At 43.2% G+C, this 13,959-nt stretch overlaps 2 protein-coding genes across 3 annotated transcripts; one reads left to right on the forward strand and one right to left on the reverse strand.

Annotated features, from left to right (window-relative positions):
* Nucleotides 1-928: 928 nt before the first annotated feature.
* On the forward strand, nt 929-6,379 carry C5H11orf16 (chromosome 5 C11orf16 homolog). Its single transcript, XM_054068970.1, has 5 exons — nt 929-1,101; nt 1,858-2,017; nt 3,199-3,427; nt 4,136-4,798; nt 5,209-6,379. The coding sequence occupies exons 1-5, from the start codon at nt 935-937 to the stop codon at nt 5,403-5,405; spliced, it is 1,416 nt and encodes a 471-aa protein (XP_053924945.1). The 5' UTR covers nt 929-934; the 3' UTR covers nt 5,406-6,379.
* A 2,107-nt stretch (nt 6,380-8,486) lies between these two features.
* Nucleotides 8,487-13,682, reverse strand: AKIP1 (A-kinase interacting protein 1). Of its 2 annotated transcripts, XM_054068971.1 has the most exons (5): nt 13,575-13,682; nt 12,774-12,851; nt 10,222-10,335; nt 9,840-9,890; nt 8,487-8,933 (listed from the first exon to the last, which is right to left on the reverse strand). In XM_054068971.1, the coding sequence occupies exons 1-5, from the start codon at nt 13,659-13,661 to the stop codon at nt 8,790-8,792; spliced, it is 474 nt and encodes a 157-aa protein (XP_053924946.1). In that variant the 5' UTR covers nt 13,662-13,682; the 3' UTR covers nt 8,487-8,789. The 2 variants fall into 2 exon arrangements, with proteins under 2 accessions (XP_053924946.1, XP_053924947.1); XM_054068972.1 differs by lacking the exons at nt 12,774-12,851; nt 13,575-13,682 and adding an exon at nt 10,437-12,761 and having other exon boundaries at nt 10,222-10,355.
* Between the last annotated feature and the right edge of the window lie 277 nt (nt 13,683-13,959).

The following is a 13,959-nucleotide window of genomic DNA, read 5'->3' on the forward strand; positions in this document are numbered from 1 at the left end:
TTTGACTTAAAGACACATTTTGCAGCAGATAAATCTGTTCTCGCTGGGTTTGGTGTGCTAGGTTTTTGAAATTGTGTATCTGTATCACATCTCTTATTTGATATGATTTTAAACCTAATGTGTGCACTTTAACTATATTTTGTAAAGTAAATTAGGCACTTAAAATTTATATGTTGAATTTCCATGCAAATTTTGCTCTAAGCATGGTAAAAATCTCTAAGCTATATTGAAAAAGAAAATAATCAAAAGGAATACAGTCTTGCCTACTAAATCTTGTCACACCACCACAAATAGCATCACATCATCAATGTTGCTGTGACAGCCTCTAAATGGTTATCACTTGTCAGATCTGAGCATCTCATTCTTTCTCATGGCAAGTCATAATCCTTCTGCTCTAAAACATGACAGGACAGGTGAAGTATCAAAATATTTCCTCTTAATACATCACTATAAAAAAAAACAGGTATCAGGCAACTGTAATCTAACATCACGTTCAAAAAACTCACGTTTACTCAGCTTGTCAACTTCTATCTTGGCTTGTAAAATAGGGAAGGTTTGGCTGGAGCTGTGTACAAGAAAGCTTTAAAGGAGAGTGCAGGCATATGAAAAGAGAGCTGAATGTTACAGAGGGAAACGAAACTTAAAGGGAAGGCTATTGCTTGTTTTACAGCATTTCTGGTTTCCTTGGGTGTTTCTGTCCCTCTGCCATGTCTGGATTTGGGTGACTGAACATCACTGAGGTTGCTGATACAGGTTCATCTGACCAAACGCCAGTCTGGGTATTTTGAATTCATTCTTTTTAAATAAACAATAAAATCTACTGAGTTCTTGAGGCACACAGGAAAGTGATTGCTTGTGTTGGAAAACACAAGTACATTTCTCTTTTCTACCTACAGATCATAACTGAGTCCTGCAGGTAGCCTCTTTTGCAAGAATGGCTTGTTCGGAAGGATTCCTGCCTACAGGTCACAGGTATTGCAGCGCAATGCCAGCTCTGGACAAGTTCTCGTGCTCCAGTGTCATACCTACTGTTAACTCCTGCTGCAGGAGCCCTTTTGTAGTGCATCCTGCCTGGATTGCTGAGCACCTCACCCCTCAGAGGTAAAATCAAGTTCTTGTTTGAGTCTGATTTGTTCTTTTTCATGATATCTGAAAGGATAAAACAAGCTGGTGTGTCAGATTAGTAAATCAGCTGCTTGAACGTCATTTGAGCTTTCCCTTCCCCTGCACTGGCAGTTTTTCAGATGGTATTAACTAAAGTGATTTGCTACCCTGGAGAGTATGAAAAGCAAAATGAGTAAACCTCCTATCAGAGAAACAGTCCTTTCATATTATTTGGATAAATAAGTGTCTTGCATTAGCAGCTGTCTTCTGTGAAATGTTTCTAATGCTTTGTGACAAGGGATTATTTTGGCTGTTTTGAACCAGAAGCTTTGTTGTTCACTTGTCTGTTTTTCCCTGCATGTCTCAGTGCAAACCATCAGCTACTGCACTCTGGAGCACATCTACGCTATGCTCCGTGCTGGAGATAGATCCTTTCTCCTGATCTTAAGGATTGCATTTGCTTGCTATGTAAACAACAAAGGGGCTGGTGCAGGTAATGCTGGCCCAGAATCCCAGCATACTCCAGGTTTGCTTCTTTTAGATTCAAACCCAATGATGGCTTTTTTCCCCAGGAGCAAGGCATTGTCCTCATACAAGCATGTTTTTCTGTTGCTTCCTACATGCTTTGGCCTGTGGGAGTGCCACAAAATGAGATAGAGCGATCCAGTTCTTAAATCTTACAAGATTTTTTTTTTTTTTCATGTCCTATGGAAGCTGTTTCTCCCAGTCCTAACCCATTTTCTTTTCTTCAAGGTGCCAGTGGATTAGCCACTGCCTCCCCTCTCCTGGCCCTGCATGGAAGAGGCAAAGCACATCGGGGAGATCAGTGCACTTAGACAGCAATGTCCCTGTGCTGGTGAGAGGAGAACAAGATGGATTTTATTACCAGGGTACAGTAAAACAGGAGATAGAGGTGAGTGATGGTTGCTGTGTGGTAGTCATGGGTGTGTGTAATAGGGTGTCCAGTCCATTAGCAGTCCTCAGGTACCAGCTGAGTCTAGTGTAGCAGTTTTGATTTCAGCTGATGTGTGAATTAGAGAACAGATCACCAGGACAGCTAATGCTCGTGGTTATGTCAATTCACAAAGCTCCAGACATACCTGATTCTAGGATGTCCTCACCTCATGCAGCCTGGCACCTGCGGAGAGCCTTCTGCATGCAGAACAGCCTCATGTACCGATAAACTAGAAATGAGCAGATCCTTGCTCTGCTCTGCCTCCATTTCTTGAGTCCATGTCCAGGAGCAAGCAGGCATGTTTCAGGGATCCTCATCTTGTGCAGAAGATGGGTACCCTCCAAACTTCCCGGGGCGAGCAGTGTTGTTGTGCACCTTGCTAGAGCAGGCCCTCTGCTTCTGCTGGCGCTGGGCATTGAGCCAGGTTTGGACAGCGTGAGCGGTGGTGTGAGCAGTGTACCAGCTACTGTTGTGTGTAGACACTTAACCATCAATAGCACAGGAAAAGCATTAGTGTTTTATGTACACATTTCCAGCTTGAGCTGGCTACAGACCAATGGCTGAGTGTCTTTTCAGAAATGTTAGTGAAAGCTTTAATTCATGACTTTGTTAGCACTTCAAACTTAACAGAAAAAAGCGCCTATTCTTTCTCAAGAACACGGAAGTACTCATTTCATTGTTGATAGAAAGCTTCTTGACAGGCCCTAATTTAAAAGAAAATAAAAATTCCCAACAAGCCCCGCAAGATGCGGAGTTAGTGGTGTATGCAGTGAGCAAGGAGTTGGGCATGACTGAACAAGTCTGAAAGCTTTCAATGTCCCTTGTTATCTGGTGCACATGGTATGGTTTGTGAAACCCAGTGGCACTGTTTCCATAGCTTTTTCTCTTGGGTAAGAAAATACAGACCCTAGTGGCAGTGAATCAGTACATATGCTTCACTCAGCCTGCTTTCTGGTGAGCCTCATGGAGGTTTTTATGGCTTTCTCAATGCAGAACACTGCACACTACTAAGTTACTGTTCAGGCTTGCTTGGTGTTTTGGCCTAGCCACATAGCCACAGAACGGCCTCCTGGTGAAGGTTACATGACCTGACACTTTTACAGACTGTCAGAGGAACTATAATTTTGTTCCTGGTACAGGGTGAAAGAGGCATGTTCCTGGTAGAGTTTGCCAAACCACTTGCGTCACGTGGAAGGCATCCAGAGTGTGAGCAGAAAACAGCAAAGGATGACATCCTGGAATATATGAATGGGATGAAGCACTCCTTACTCCCTGGAGACAAAGTACTGGCACCCTGGGAGCCAGAAATGGCCAGGTATGGCCCAGGAACCGTCCTCATGGGCATTGAGACGAGGGACCCCTTACGAGGTAAGAAAGATGATTCCTTCTTTGTCCACACCTTACTCTGGAACATGAATGAGACTGTCAGGACAAACTCTTGTCATGGTGCTATAACCAGAGAAACACCAGTGCAAAGACTACAGTTTAGTGTTACTTACAGCTTGCAGGAGGTGATGGAACTTGCTGTTAGATATCTGCATGTAACCTCACCAGTCTGATCCTAAGGAAGTTGTGACCCATAAAAATCTCATCTTCTGTGATGATATCCTTTTCATGAGGGAAACAAGTGAGGCAGCTCTTGGGAAGCACCCATCCATGCTTGAATGCCTACATCTGTACCAAATGGTACATCTGGGGGTGATTTTACCACCCCAATGTAGGAGATTTCAACAGCTCATTCATTTTTCCAATGTTTGACAGCCAAGCTCCACTAACGTATCAAAATACTGTTCTCAGACCATTACCGCTAACTTTGGAAGTAACAACAAAAGATACTCAGAAAACATTTTCTTGTTCACCCAATGACAAATTGGGAAGAAAGATGCTGCCAGGCCTGTTGTCACACCCTAGCTGCCCACTCCACCCTCTATGACATTATGGTGAAGTGTTACAGACAGAAGAGATCCTACCATTTGACAGGAGTAGAAGATGCATAAGGCTGCAAAGGCTCATCTGTGTATGTGCACTGCCCAGGGAGGCCAGCTGCTTATGGCTGCTTACCTTTTCTCTCAACAGCCTCAGAAAATGAAGAAATTGTAGTCCAGTTCTGGAATGACAAGAAAGTGAAACTTCCATGTGATGTGGCTCTGTGGATCCCTCCTGGCCTATGGGAGAGGATTGTAGAGATGATCCACATGCCCTTCACCAGCAGGGTGAAGCCCAGAGAAAGTCCCGACACTAACTCTTGTATTTTTTCCTGCAATCCTAAACCAGCCCCAATTCGTCTTTGTGCTATACCTAGCCTTGCCAAGCACTGCCTGCTCTGCTCACCTTGCTGGCCCCATTTCCACTATCACTGTGATGGTATATTCTGTTTGTCAGCATATGTAAGGTGCATCTGCTGCTGCCATCCCCGTGTTGATGCCTGGTGGCCTCTCCCATCCAGGTCTCTGGTCTTTCAGAGAGATATTGAAGAGGCAGAGTCTATCAGTGAGCCCTCTCCACACCTTCTAGAACCAGAAGGCCCAAACCAAGAAGAAACAGCAGCTGTGGCAGCATCTTCTCCCTCTTCTGATTCAGAGTGGGACCCGGAGCCATTCTCCACTAAGAGTACTGTGGTGGACAGTGCTGTAAACACAGACTCAAGCTGTCTTGAGAAGCCCAGGCTAAAGGATTCTGTAAGACCAGAGGGGAAATACTGGAAAAGAAGACACCACAAGTTCCATCCCAGTAATTCAGGTACCTTTTAATGACCCTCACAGGGAACAAGCAGCCAAGAGGAAATAACCAAGTGTGTTCTGTGCCCCCTTCATCTGGGCAGTCACTCCACTTGTAGTTAATTGGTATAAATATATAAATTTCCACAGCAGCCTCTGATACAATACTTCTCCCTCCCCACCATTTCTGCTGCCTCATCTTGCATGCTACCTCTTCTTTTTGCAGCTTATCCCACAGGAATACTACCTGTCATTTCCCAATGCTTTTTATGATACTAATGTCTTCATTAACTTCCATAGCTAATCCATGCAGAATAAATTGCCTCAAAGAATTCTTTTCAGGTTCAAAGTGCACTTACCTCTCTTCTGAAATGAATGTTTCTCCATTTCAGTTCTGGCTTCACTCTTAGATACAATTTTACTCCCTCCCAGGACTGAGTAATCCTAGCAGCACACGGACAGAGGGCAAGCAGAAATCCAAAGCCATCTCCATTGTGGACAGGTCCAGTGCTGCCCTGACTAATCGATGTGCAGTGTTTAAAACCATTGAGCAGTCTCCCAGAGGGCAACTCACAATGAAAGGTATCCCAAGAGACCAAGATTGTAAGCCATCACCAGGAATAAGGTAATCTGTATTAATACTGTATTTACTGAAGCACACAGTTTATTTGAAGAAATAGTCTTGTTAATGTTTTGGCGGTTGGCTAGAAAAATACATTGTTCCTAACCTAACTGCCTACTAAAGCCACCCACCAGTTTTGTGATAGGGAGGGAACTTCTTCGCTAATTAAAACAAAACTAAACCACAAAATCCTAATGACAGGGAGACGCTACTTGGTAAAAATGAAGAAGATTATGCCAGTAACTATGTAAGCTTTCAACAATGCAGGTTTCAATTCAGAAACCTGCCAAATGCCTAGTGACATCAATTCAGTGAAGTTCTGTGGAAGTAGGGACCTATGTGAGTAGTAGAAAACAGACAGCTGTGACTGTCAGAAGCAATAAAACATAAGAATAGATTCAATTTAGAAAAAAATCAGTTCTGCTGGGTTCTGCTAGTCAAACTGATAGTCACGATCTCTGTCTCTGAAAGATAAAAGCACATATTTTTAGTGAACTGTCTTTACCGAGTATCTTCTCTTACTCCCTCACAAGAAGCAAGCAGTTTAAGCAGCAGACCCCTATCCTGAAGCTAGAGGATAGAGTAAACAAACTGTGTCACAGCAAGGAAGGAGGACAACAACCTGATTTTTAGGCCTGGTTTCTGTCAGCCGTGGTACCCTCCTGCTTCAGAAAAAATCAGGACATGAATGCCAAAAAAAGCAGGCACATAAAAGAGGAAAAGAAAAGCTTGCAGGAAGGAGATGATGAAAGAGAATGGCAGGATGAACAGAAACACTGCTCTGCACAAAACCACCAGGGGTACAATTAATACATGATATACCAGATTAAATATTAGCTCCTCTGTACCTCCACGGTCTTGCAACTGTGAGCTGACTGCAGAATAAAACTTTGACAACGCTAAACTTGCATGATTTTCTTTAGAAGATGAATCTGTTAATGACACATCTTGGTAAACAGAGAATATACTAGAATATAACTGTGAGCATACAAGATACATGCATTAAATTTAAGCAGATGCCTACCAACTTATTAACTGTATGGTTCTTATTTTATTATCTAAATAATTGTAATTATACACATTATACACCTTTGCAATTGATTTCCTAGGAACCTGGAAGTTTTAGGCCAGCATGGAGCTCCAGGCAAACATGCTCTATGTTAGCATCACATTTGTTCATGGAAGTGACATGCTTTGCCTTTTGGTAAAACTAAAAATAAACTAGAGTGGCTTCATTCTAGCCCCAGACTTGTAGCATGAATTACAATAGCGGGTGCAATGTGGTAACAGAATATGATGACAGTTTTATTCCTGTAACAAAATAGCCCTTGGTGTTTTGTAAAGTTATGTTGAAACCCAGAAGATATATTGCTATTCCTTAAAACTGCTACAGCTGTCTCATCGTATAATACAGACTGGATCAGAAGTGACTCGCAAGGAACAAGTCAAGCTAGAGAGCAGGCTTCCCAGAAGCGTTCTCTGTTGGCCTAAAGTCCTCCCACTGCAGTTGCCAAAAATACTCCTTACTTCCAAAGGAGAAATGTTTGGTCAAAGCCTAAAGGCTTCTGAAAATCCTGCAGTCTTAGTGTACACTTCTGTGTTTCAGTAGTAAAGTTTGTACTAGCGTAAAAATAATGCCGTTATTAAAGTTATATGGGGCAGAGGTACCTGTCTTACCACCAGGAAAGCAGTAGTTACAAAGACACTGATGCATTTTTCAACTAGCCTTCCAAGAGATTAGTTTTGGGACCCTCAGGAAGAAGGTTTTACAGCATCAGGAAAATAAAGGTATAAAAGAGCAAGAAAGAAAACAGAATCAAATGATAAATGCAAAGCAACTTGCATAGGAGATGACCAACTTGACAATACAGACCGTATCAATAGAGGACAGAGAGAAAAAACAATCAGCAAAGAGCTTACTTGCAACAAAGCAGAGAGACACATGATCAACCCAAATTCAATAAACAATACAGGTAGTGAAGTTCAGGAGCTGAAATTTAGGTAAACTGCTTATTCTTTATCAATGTTACATATAAGGCAAATCAAGGTACTGTCTCTTACTTAGGTACTGTCTCTGTAGAATATCTTTATGGATAACTATTATTTTAATAACTAAGAAACTCTATTTCCACCCACATGGATTTTCAGCATCCTCATTCTTTACTCCAGGGTGTTATATTAAATTCCTAATTTTTGGACTTGACTTTACAATTCTGGAGAGATCAGGTAAACTAGCATGAGCACTAAAAGCCTGAACAGATGCAGAGCAAGGGTCTAATAAACCTCCAATATGTCTACAGTTCTCTGGAGTCAGCCAGAGGAATTCAGCATAGCAATTTCTTTTTGTAGAAAGCCAGAAAGAATGGAGAAACAATACAAGCTGACAGCTGAAAATATCTTTTTCAGGATTAAAGTAGAAGAGGAAATAGCCAGAGGGTAAAGGAAATGCTACTGTGGATACAACAAAATGCTCAGAGATCCAGCATTCAAGCCACTGAATTTTATATTCCCATGAGAATTAACTTAAACCTTCATACCATGAGCTACAAAACCCAAATCACACACGCACAAAACCATATATATATCCAGAGAGAGACAGAGAGATCATGTCACTAATGCTAATTGTGGAATTTGATCCTGCAGGAGGGTTAAGCATCCAGGGAGTCAGCTCATGTTTAAAACATATTAACTTGGCCAAAAGCTGCAGCATGCAGTTGCTCAGCAGTACTTTTCCCCTGCAGGAAACAGGAGACAATTCATGAATCTAATGAAAAACGCAGCTTACTGATGTTTAGCCTAGGTAAGAGCCTGCAAAGAGACAGGACTTGAAGTGTTGATAGTTTATGTGCCTATAGTGAACATCTGACGCACATTCAAAGTGAATGTCATTTGCATTTTATTTTTGTCAAAATAATAAAAGTACAGATAGGAGAGATGCACTGCAAGCCAGCTGCTTTAAAATCAATGCCAGCCCACAGAAGCTACTGTACATCCATATTCATACCATGTAGATCATGCTCTCTGTGGTCAAGAATGTGACGTGGGTGTTCTGTCTGAGGATAATACAAAAGAAGCTGTCACCACAAAGACTAAATTATGTATTTTATTCCATTGATTGTATCTTTAATTGTTTCAAGTATAAAAGCCTGGAATTACACGATCACATAATTGGATTTAAGGCACACAATGTACAAATATTTATAAAATCAATGTACAAAGTGGGCTGCAGATAATTGCATTAAGTTGAAAACAAATATACAGGCCATAAAAAATGGAGTCTCAAGGAAGAGGATACTATTAAAGTGCTAATAAGAAAATTACATACACTATTCATTACATGCATTAGGACAGTCTCATATTTATTCCTGTGATTGCCAAGGAACGACAGACATCACAGAACAAAAGTTAAATCAACGCTTTGTCCTGCTATGACATCCACCACGTGGGTTTGTTGTACCATGTCCTCTGAGGTTGCTGTGACAGAATAGGTGCCAGGAGAAACTTCAATGTAGATGTCTTTGGAAGCTTTTCTGGTCTTTGGGGGAAAAGTTTCATTATTGTTTCATCATCTTCGACTTCCCACAAAAATAAATATTTTGAATTTAGGTAAAAAAAATTACATTTCAGCTGCTATATAAACATACTAACATTTTTCAAAATATAGGCAGCATTTCAAAATATAGTATAAAACTAAAATGTTTCTGTTAATACAAAAAGTAGCAAACACCACACTCAAAATATTTAATCTAATGTTTCAGTCAATGGAAATTATCAACATGATGTAATCTCTGCCACAAAACTGAAAGTTGCCAACCTAAGCAGTTTTGAACATAAATCTGGAGAACATCCATACAAGATGGGTGCTCCCACTAATTTGTACTGTGATACGGATTCCATGTTTCTCAACTTTTGTGGCTTAGGAGTTCCCAAAATTGATTCAGTAAGGTGTTAGTCTTTTAAAAATAAATAAAGTTCTTATCTCCATGAGGAACAAGAGTCTTCACAAAGATTGTATGAGGGCCAAGCATAACTGGCTATGCAACTGCTGCGTGCCTTACTGCATGCCTTTCCTCAGCACATGGAATGTGTCAGGAACACAAACGAGGTGAGACTGGAGAACTGCTGGGTTATTGTTGCTGAAGCAAATCACAAGAGCCTAAAGATTAATCACAGTGTTTGACATTCTGTACCAGCCAAAATATCAAGTAGACTCTTAACTGGTTACGTGCCAGAATGCCACAATCAGGTTTGTAATTCATTGTGCAAGTCTCTGTACATCTATTCTACTGCCCACCTATACATACATTAGGGTTATGAATGCACCACTGGTAAATCATCTGTTCAATCAGAAAGTCTCCACACCTGATCACAAATTTGAACCAGCAAAATGATAAAGAAATTCTACACCTCAATTTAAAAACTAAGTATTCTATAAACTTACATGTTGCTGACAAGTCCGAGCTCGTCTGGGCACTACAGAGGCTTCAGTCCTCTGGGAAAAAAAAACAAAAACAAACCAGAACCGTTTTCTAATGATACAACACGAAAGGCCAATTCAGTCCCTGAGATGGGGGATGCTCTCTGTCCATGAAATCTTCCTCTCCACAAAAGGACTGACATAACACCCACTGGTGCCATCAGAAGTTATTCTGCCTCCTCCCCCAAGAGAAGGCTCACATCAGCCCACGTGTTCATATAGCCATGATGTCAAACCACACACATACATTTAGTGTAAACAAGTGTTACAGACACTAGATGGATAACAGTTGTCCCACAGCAAGGGAAGGAATAACCTTCAATCAAACCCAAAACCACCTACTTACTTCTTCTTTTGAGAACTCTGTCTCTCTGTCCCATGCTTGCCTGCCATGATATCTGCAGATGTGTTTGACTTCATGCTCTTTGCATCTACAGGCTGCCACAAAGCTATAGTACTTCTGGACAAGAGAAAGAGAGACTATTTTGCAGAGAATCATCAAAGCCATGCTCACAACTATTGCAGATTTACAATTAAAAGTAGAACTGCACAGCTACTGACCTGTATTAATTGGCTGATTTGTTGTCACGTGAGGATGAAAACAATGCCTGGATGTCCACAGGACATCTCTTCTCTGGTACAAGACTGTCAGCCCTGATTTTAGATGCCTGTGTCCCATACATGGGGACTCTCTGATGCCTCAGAACCGAATTCATGAAAGTATAAGAAGGAAAGCACTGGGAACATCTACCATATCGACCTGATCTAGCACTTCAAGAAAAGCTCTGGTGGAAGTAGGCATAGTTTATGTGTCCTTAATAGGATGTAATGCAAGCTAGGTGCCTTGCTACCTAGCCAGTGAAGACTGGTTCTGCAGGGCACACGGAGAAGCAGTGCTGAAAAATTAAGATGCTAAATTGACTTCAAGGCTGGTAACAGTAGTGTAGCAGTTCTGATAACTGTATTCAAGTCCACAGCAGCCCTTTTCTGGCTCCACAATAAAGGTACTTGAATCTTCCCCACTGAAAATTAAATATTTGAGTACAGCTCTGCTGCCATCTGCTGTCACCACAGAACTCCTCCCAGAGTTACCCTTTTTTGATCACTTGGACCAAAAAGTTCCAAAGTAGCTATTTTATTTCACTTATATTTTTGTTATGCTTGACTGTCAAGACTTAACACAGAAAAAAATAAGGCTGACAGCAATACTTATTTCTAAATCTATTGCTGTCTTTTATTCCTTAAGGTCATGCACACGTTAACAGGTTTGGTTTGCTTGTATTGCATTTAACTGTGGGGCTACATCCCAATATACATCAAATCCTCTGACCTATTGCATAATGCTTCACAGAATATTTCTGTATCACAGGAGGTGAGCCAGAGTCTTTTACATGGTATCACAGAGCAAGGAAATAAAATCAAAGTTTTGTTAAGTGGGTAGACTTTGGTCTCTAAATAATTCTAAACACATGGTTTTAATCATTTGCACTCACTGGCATTCAAGTGCCTAAATGGTTGTGTTCAGCTGTAGATTTTTATTTATGCTTTGTAAACTTTATCAATGAACTCGTGGGTCTGAGAATTCCTCCCCGCACCTATTATGACTCCTCTTCTCTACTGAAGATGCCTGCAGCAGTACTGTCTTGGCTGATGCATAAACGTGGAAGCCATCTGTTGCATGTTCCCACTCTATTACAGACTCCTAACAGGACACAGGATGAGTCTCTATACAACATGTTTTTGTTTCATGATGTCTAAAGCTCTGTTCTGCTGCAGTTGTTTTAGGATTTACTGTGTATGTAATGTTTTGAAATGATAAAGGAGTTGCTTAAGAGCTAATCAGCTGATGTATTGAACTACTGTTTTCTCTAATTTAATTGAAGACAGCCTCTTTTATTAACTCTGCAGACAACGAGCTCCCTGTTTCATGATGATAACAGATTTTGAAGGGCACAGACAATGTAAATTATGATGGAGTTTTCAGAGACTTGGATGTAGCAGTCAGGCTGCAGAGCTTTTATTCACAAGGACCGGCTGGCAGAGATGGCCCCCTAGTCTGTCTGCCCAGAAAAGTAATGACACCTGGCAGCGGGGCACAAGCACAGCTGTTGCACTGCAGTTTCACAGTGAATGTGTGCCAACACAGCAGTGGAGCTGTGCATCTGTACACCATACCTCAGTGCTGTGCAGAATTGAACCCATAATCCAGTAGCAACATCTCAGATCAAGTTTGTTTAAATTTTATATAAGACATGTGAGATTCAGACATTATGGATGTAAAATGGGGAGGTTAACTATTTGAACTCAGAGTGAAAGAATGGCAAAAAGCAATCTCTCGCCTCAAGATTCAAACTCTCCCTTACTTCTGCCACCCAGCACACACTGACTCTACCAACCAGCATGATGAAAACAAAGGGTTAAATCCATCACAAAGCCATTCCACAGCAGAAGGCAGAGGTACCTCCCAGCCCTGGAAACAACTTTGTACATAGTGAAGGGGACAGTGGCTGACACAATGTAACCTGTGGTGTCACCTGGTGTCCTGTCTATGGGATCATAGTGCCTTTCCACCAAGGAGGGGAGAAACTCTCTCCTAAAATTTATACTGGCCTACTGCTACTCTCTGTGGGAAACGCTGATATTGCTGTTTATCAGCCAAGGCGGTACCTGCAGGTCAGGATAACACTGGGAAACATGTGACAAATGACAACATGATGACAAATGCCCTGAATTTTTTAATCTAGGCCTGCATCACAGGCTCACCGGCAAAGCTCTTGCCATGCAATGAGCAAAGAGGAAGACTAATTTTTGCAGTTTTAGCAGAAGTACTGCAAAGAGGCCTCTCCCAGGCACATCACAAACATTCCCCTTCACACAGGTCCAGGGGTAAAAGCTCACCTCGCATTCCCTCGTGGCTTGATTCATCAAGTTTGCGATGGAGGCAAAGGCTGCACTGAGACGTTCTGAATCTTCTTCCTGCAATTAAAAACGTTTTATGTAACTCGTGATTTGGTGCTTGTGGCTTAGAGGTAGAAAGTGCCTGACAATCCATCCGTGCTGGAGGCTGCTTCTGGGGCAAAGCAGCTGCGTGTAACCCCCTGTTCTGCAGGGCTTCGTCCCCACGCAGCGTGGGTATCGGCTTTCCAACACCGGGCACCCCGGAGGCACCTGCTGCACCAAGGGATCACTGGACGGAGCGGTCACTGGACTGGATGCCAATCCTGCAAATTGCTGGGCACTTATTTGCAAGGACCCTTTTATGAGATAAAACGCAGGGGGAAGTAACTGCGTGTGAGCCCGTTCTGTGTGTGTTAAAATGCCTCCAGGCCACTAAAGCAGGCACACGGCTCAGTCCCAGAAGCACACAGAGAGAAACAACAGGACACGAGCTATCCTAGATGATCTTTAAGCTATACTAAGCGATCCGTAAGGTCCCTTCCAGCTGGGGCTATTCTATCCCGGCACGACTTAAGGATGCAGCTCCTCAGTGCTTCTTAGTTACCGCGTTTCTGACGCCCCACAGCACCCACCGGGGTCTCCTCCTCCCCTCCCCCCTCCAGCACCCACCGGAGTCCCCTCCCCCCTCCAGCACCCACCGGGGTCCCCTCCCCCCTTCAGCACCCACCGGGGTCCCCTCCTCCCCTCCCCCCCCCAGCACCCACCGGGTCCCCTCCTCCCCTCCCCGCCCCCAGCACCCACCGGGGCCGCTGCCGGGCGCCGCCCCCGCGCCCGCTCCAGCACGGCGCGCGCCAGCCCCGCCGTCCGCCCCGCGCGCGCCCCTTCCATCCCGGCACCGCCCCCGCTGCGCACGCGCCGCCGCCCCCGCCTTGCGCCGCCGCAGCCGCCAGGGAGCGCGCGCGCACACCCCTTTCCCCCCTCCATTGCCATCCCCGCTCTGTGGCACCGTGTGTTCAAACCACCGCCTGGAGGACTGTATCCAGTTCTGGAATCCCCAACATAAGAAAGATATGGAGCTGTTGGAACAGGTCCAGAGGAGGGCTACGGAGATGCTCAGGGGGCTGGAGCATCTCTGCTAGGAGAACAGGCTGAGAGCTGGGGTCATTCAGTCTGGACAAGAGAAGGC

This window comes from Cuculus canorus, chromosome 5 (genome assembly GCF_017976375.1).
Source record: "Cuculus canorus isolate bCucCan1 chromosome 5, bCucCan1.pri, whole genome shotgun sequence".
In the NCBI taxonomy this organism is placed as follows: Eukaryota; Metazoa; Chordata; class Aves; order Cuculiformes; family Cuculidae; genus Cuculus; species Cuculus canorus.

Excerpts from the sequence above, each read along its gene's own strand:
- C5H11orf16 (XM_054068970.1), top strand. The coding sequence starts at position 935 with ATGGCTTGTTCGGAAGGATTCCTGCCTACAGGTCACAGGTATTGCAGC. Across the intron at positions 2,018-3,198 it reads CAGTAAAACAGGAGATAGAG|GGTGAAAGAGGCATGTTCCT; the intron begins GTGAGTGATGGT and ends TTCCTGGTACAG. Across the intron at positions 4,799-5,208 it reads GTTCCATCCCAGTAATTCAG|GACTGAGTAATCCTAGCAGC; the intron begins GTACCTTTTAAT and ends ACTCCCTCCCAG.
- AKIP1 (XM_054068971.1), bottom strand. The coding sequence starts at position 13,661 with ATGGAAGGGGCGCGCGCGGGGCGGACGGCGGGGCTGGCGCGCGCCGTG. Across the intron at positions 12,852-13,574 it reads GGCGCCCGGCAGCGGCCCCG|GAAGAAGATTCAGAACGTCT; the intron begins GTGGGTGCTGGG and ends TTTTAATTGCAG. Across the intron at positions 9,891-10,221 it reads CAGAGTTCTCAAAAGAAGAA|AGGACTGAAGCCTCTGTAGT; the intron begins GTAAGTAGGTGG and ends TTTTTTTCCCAG.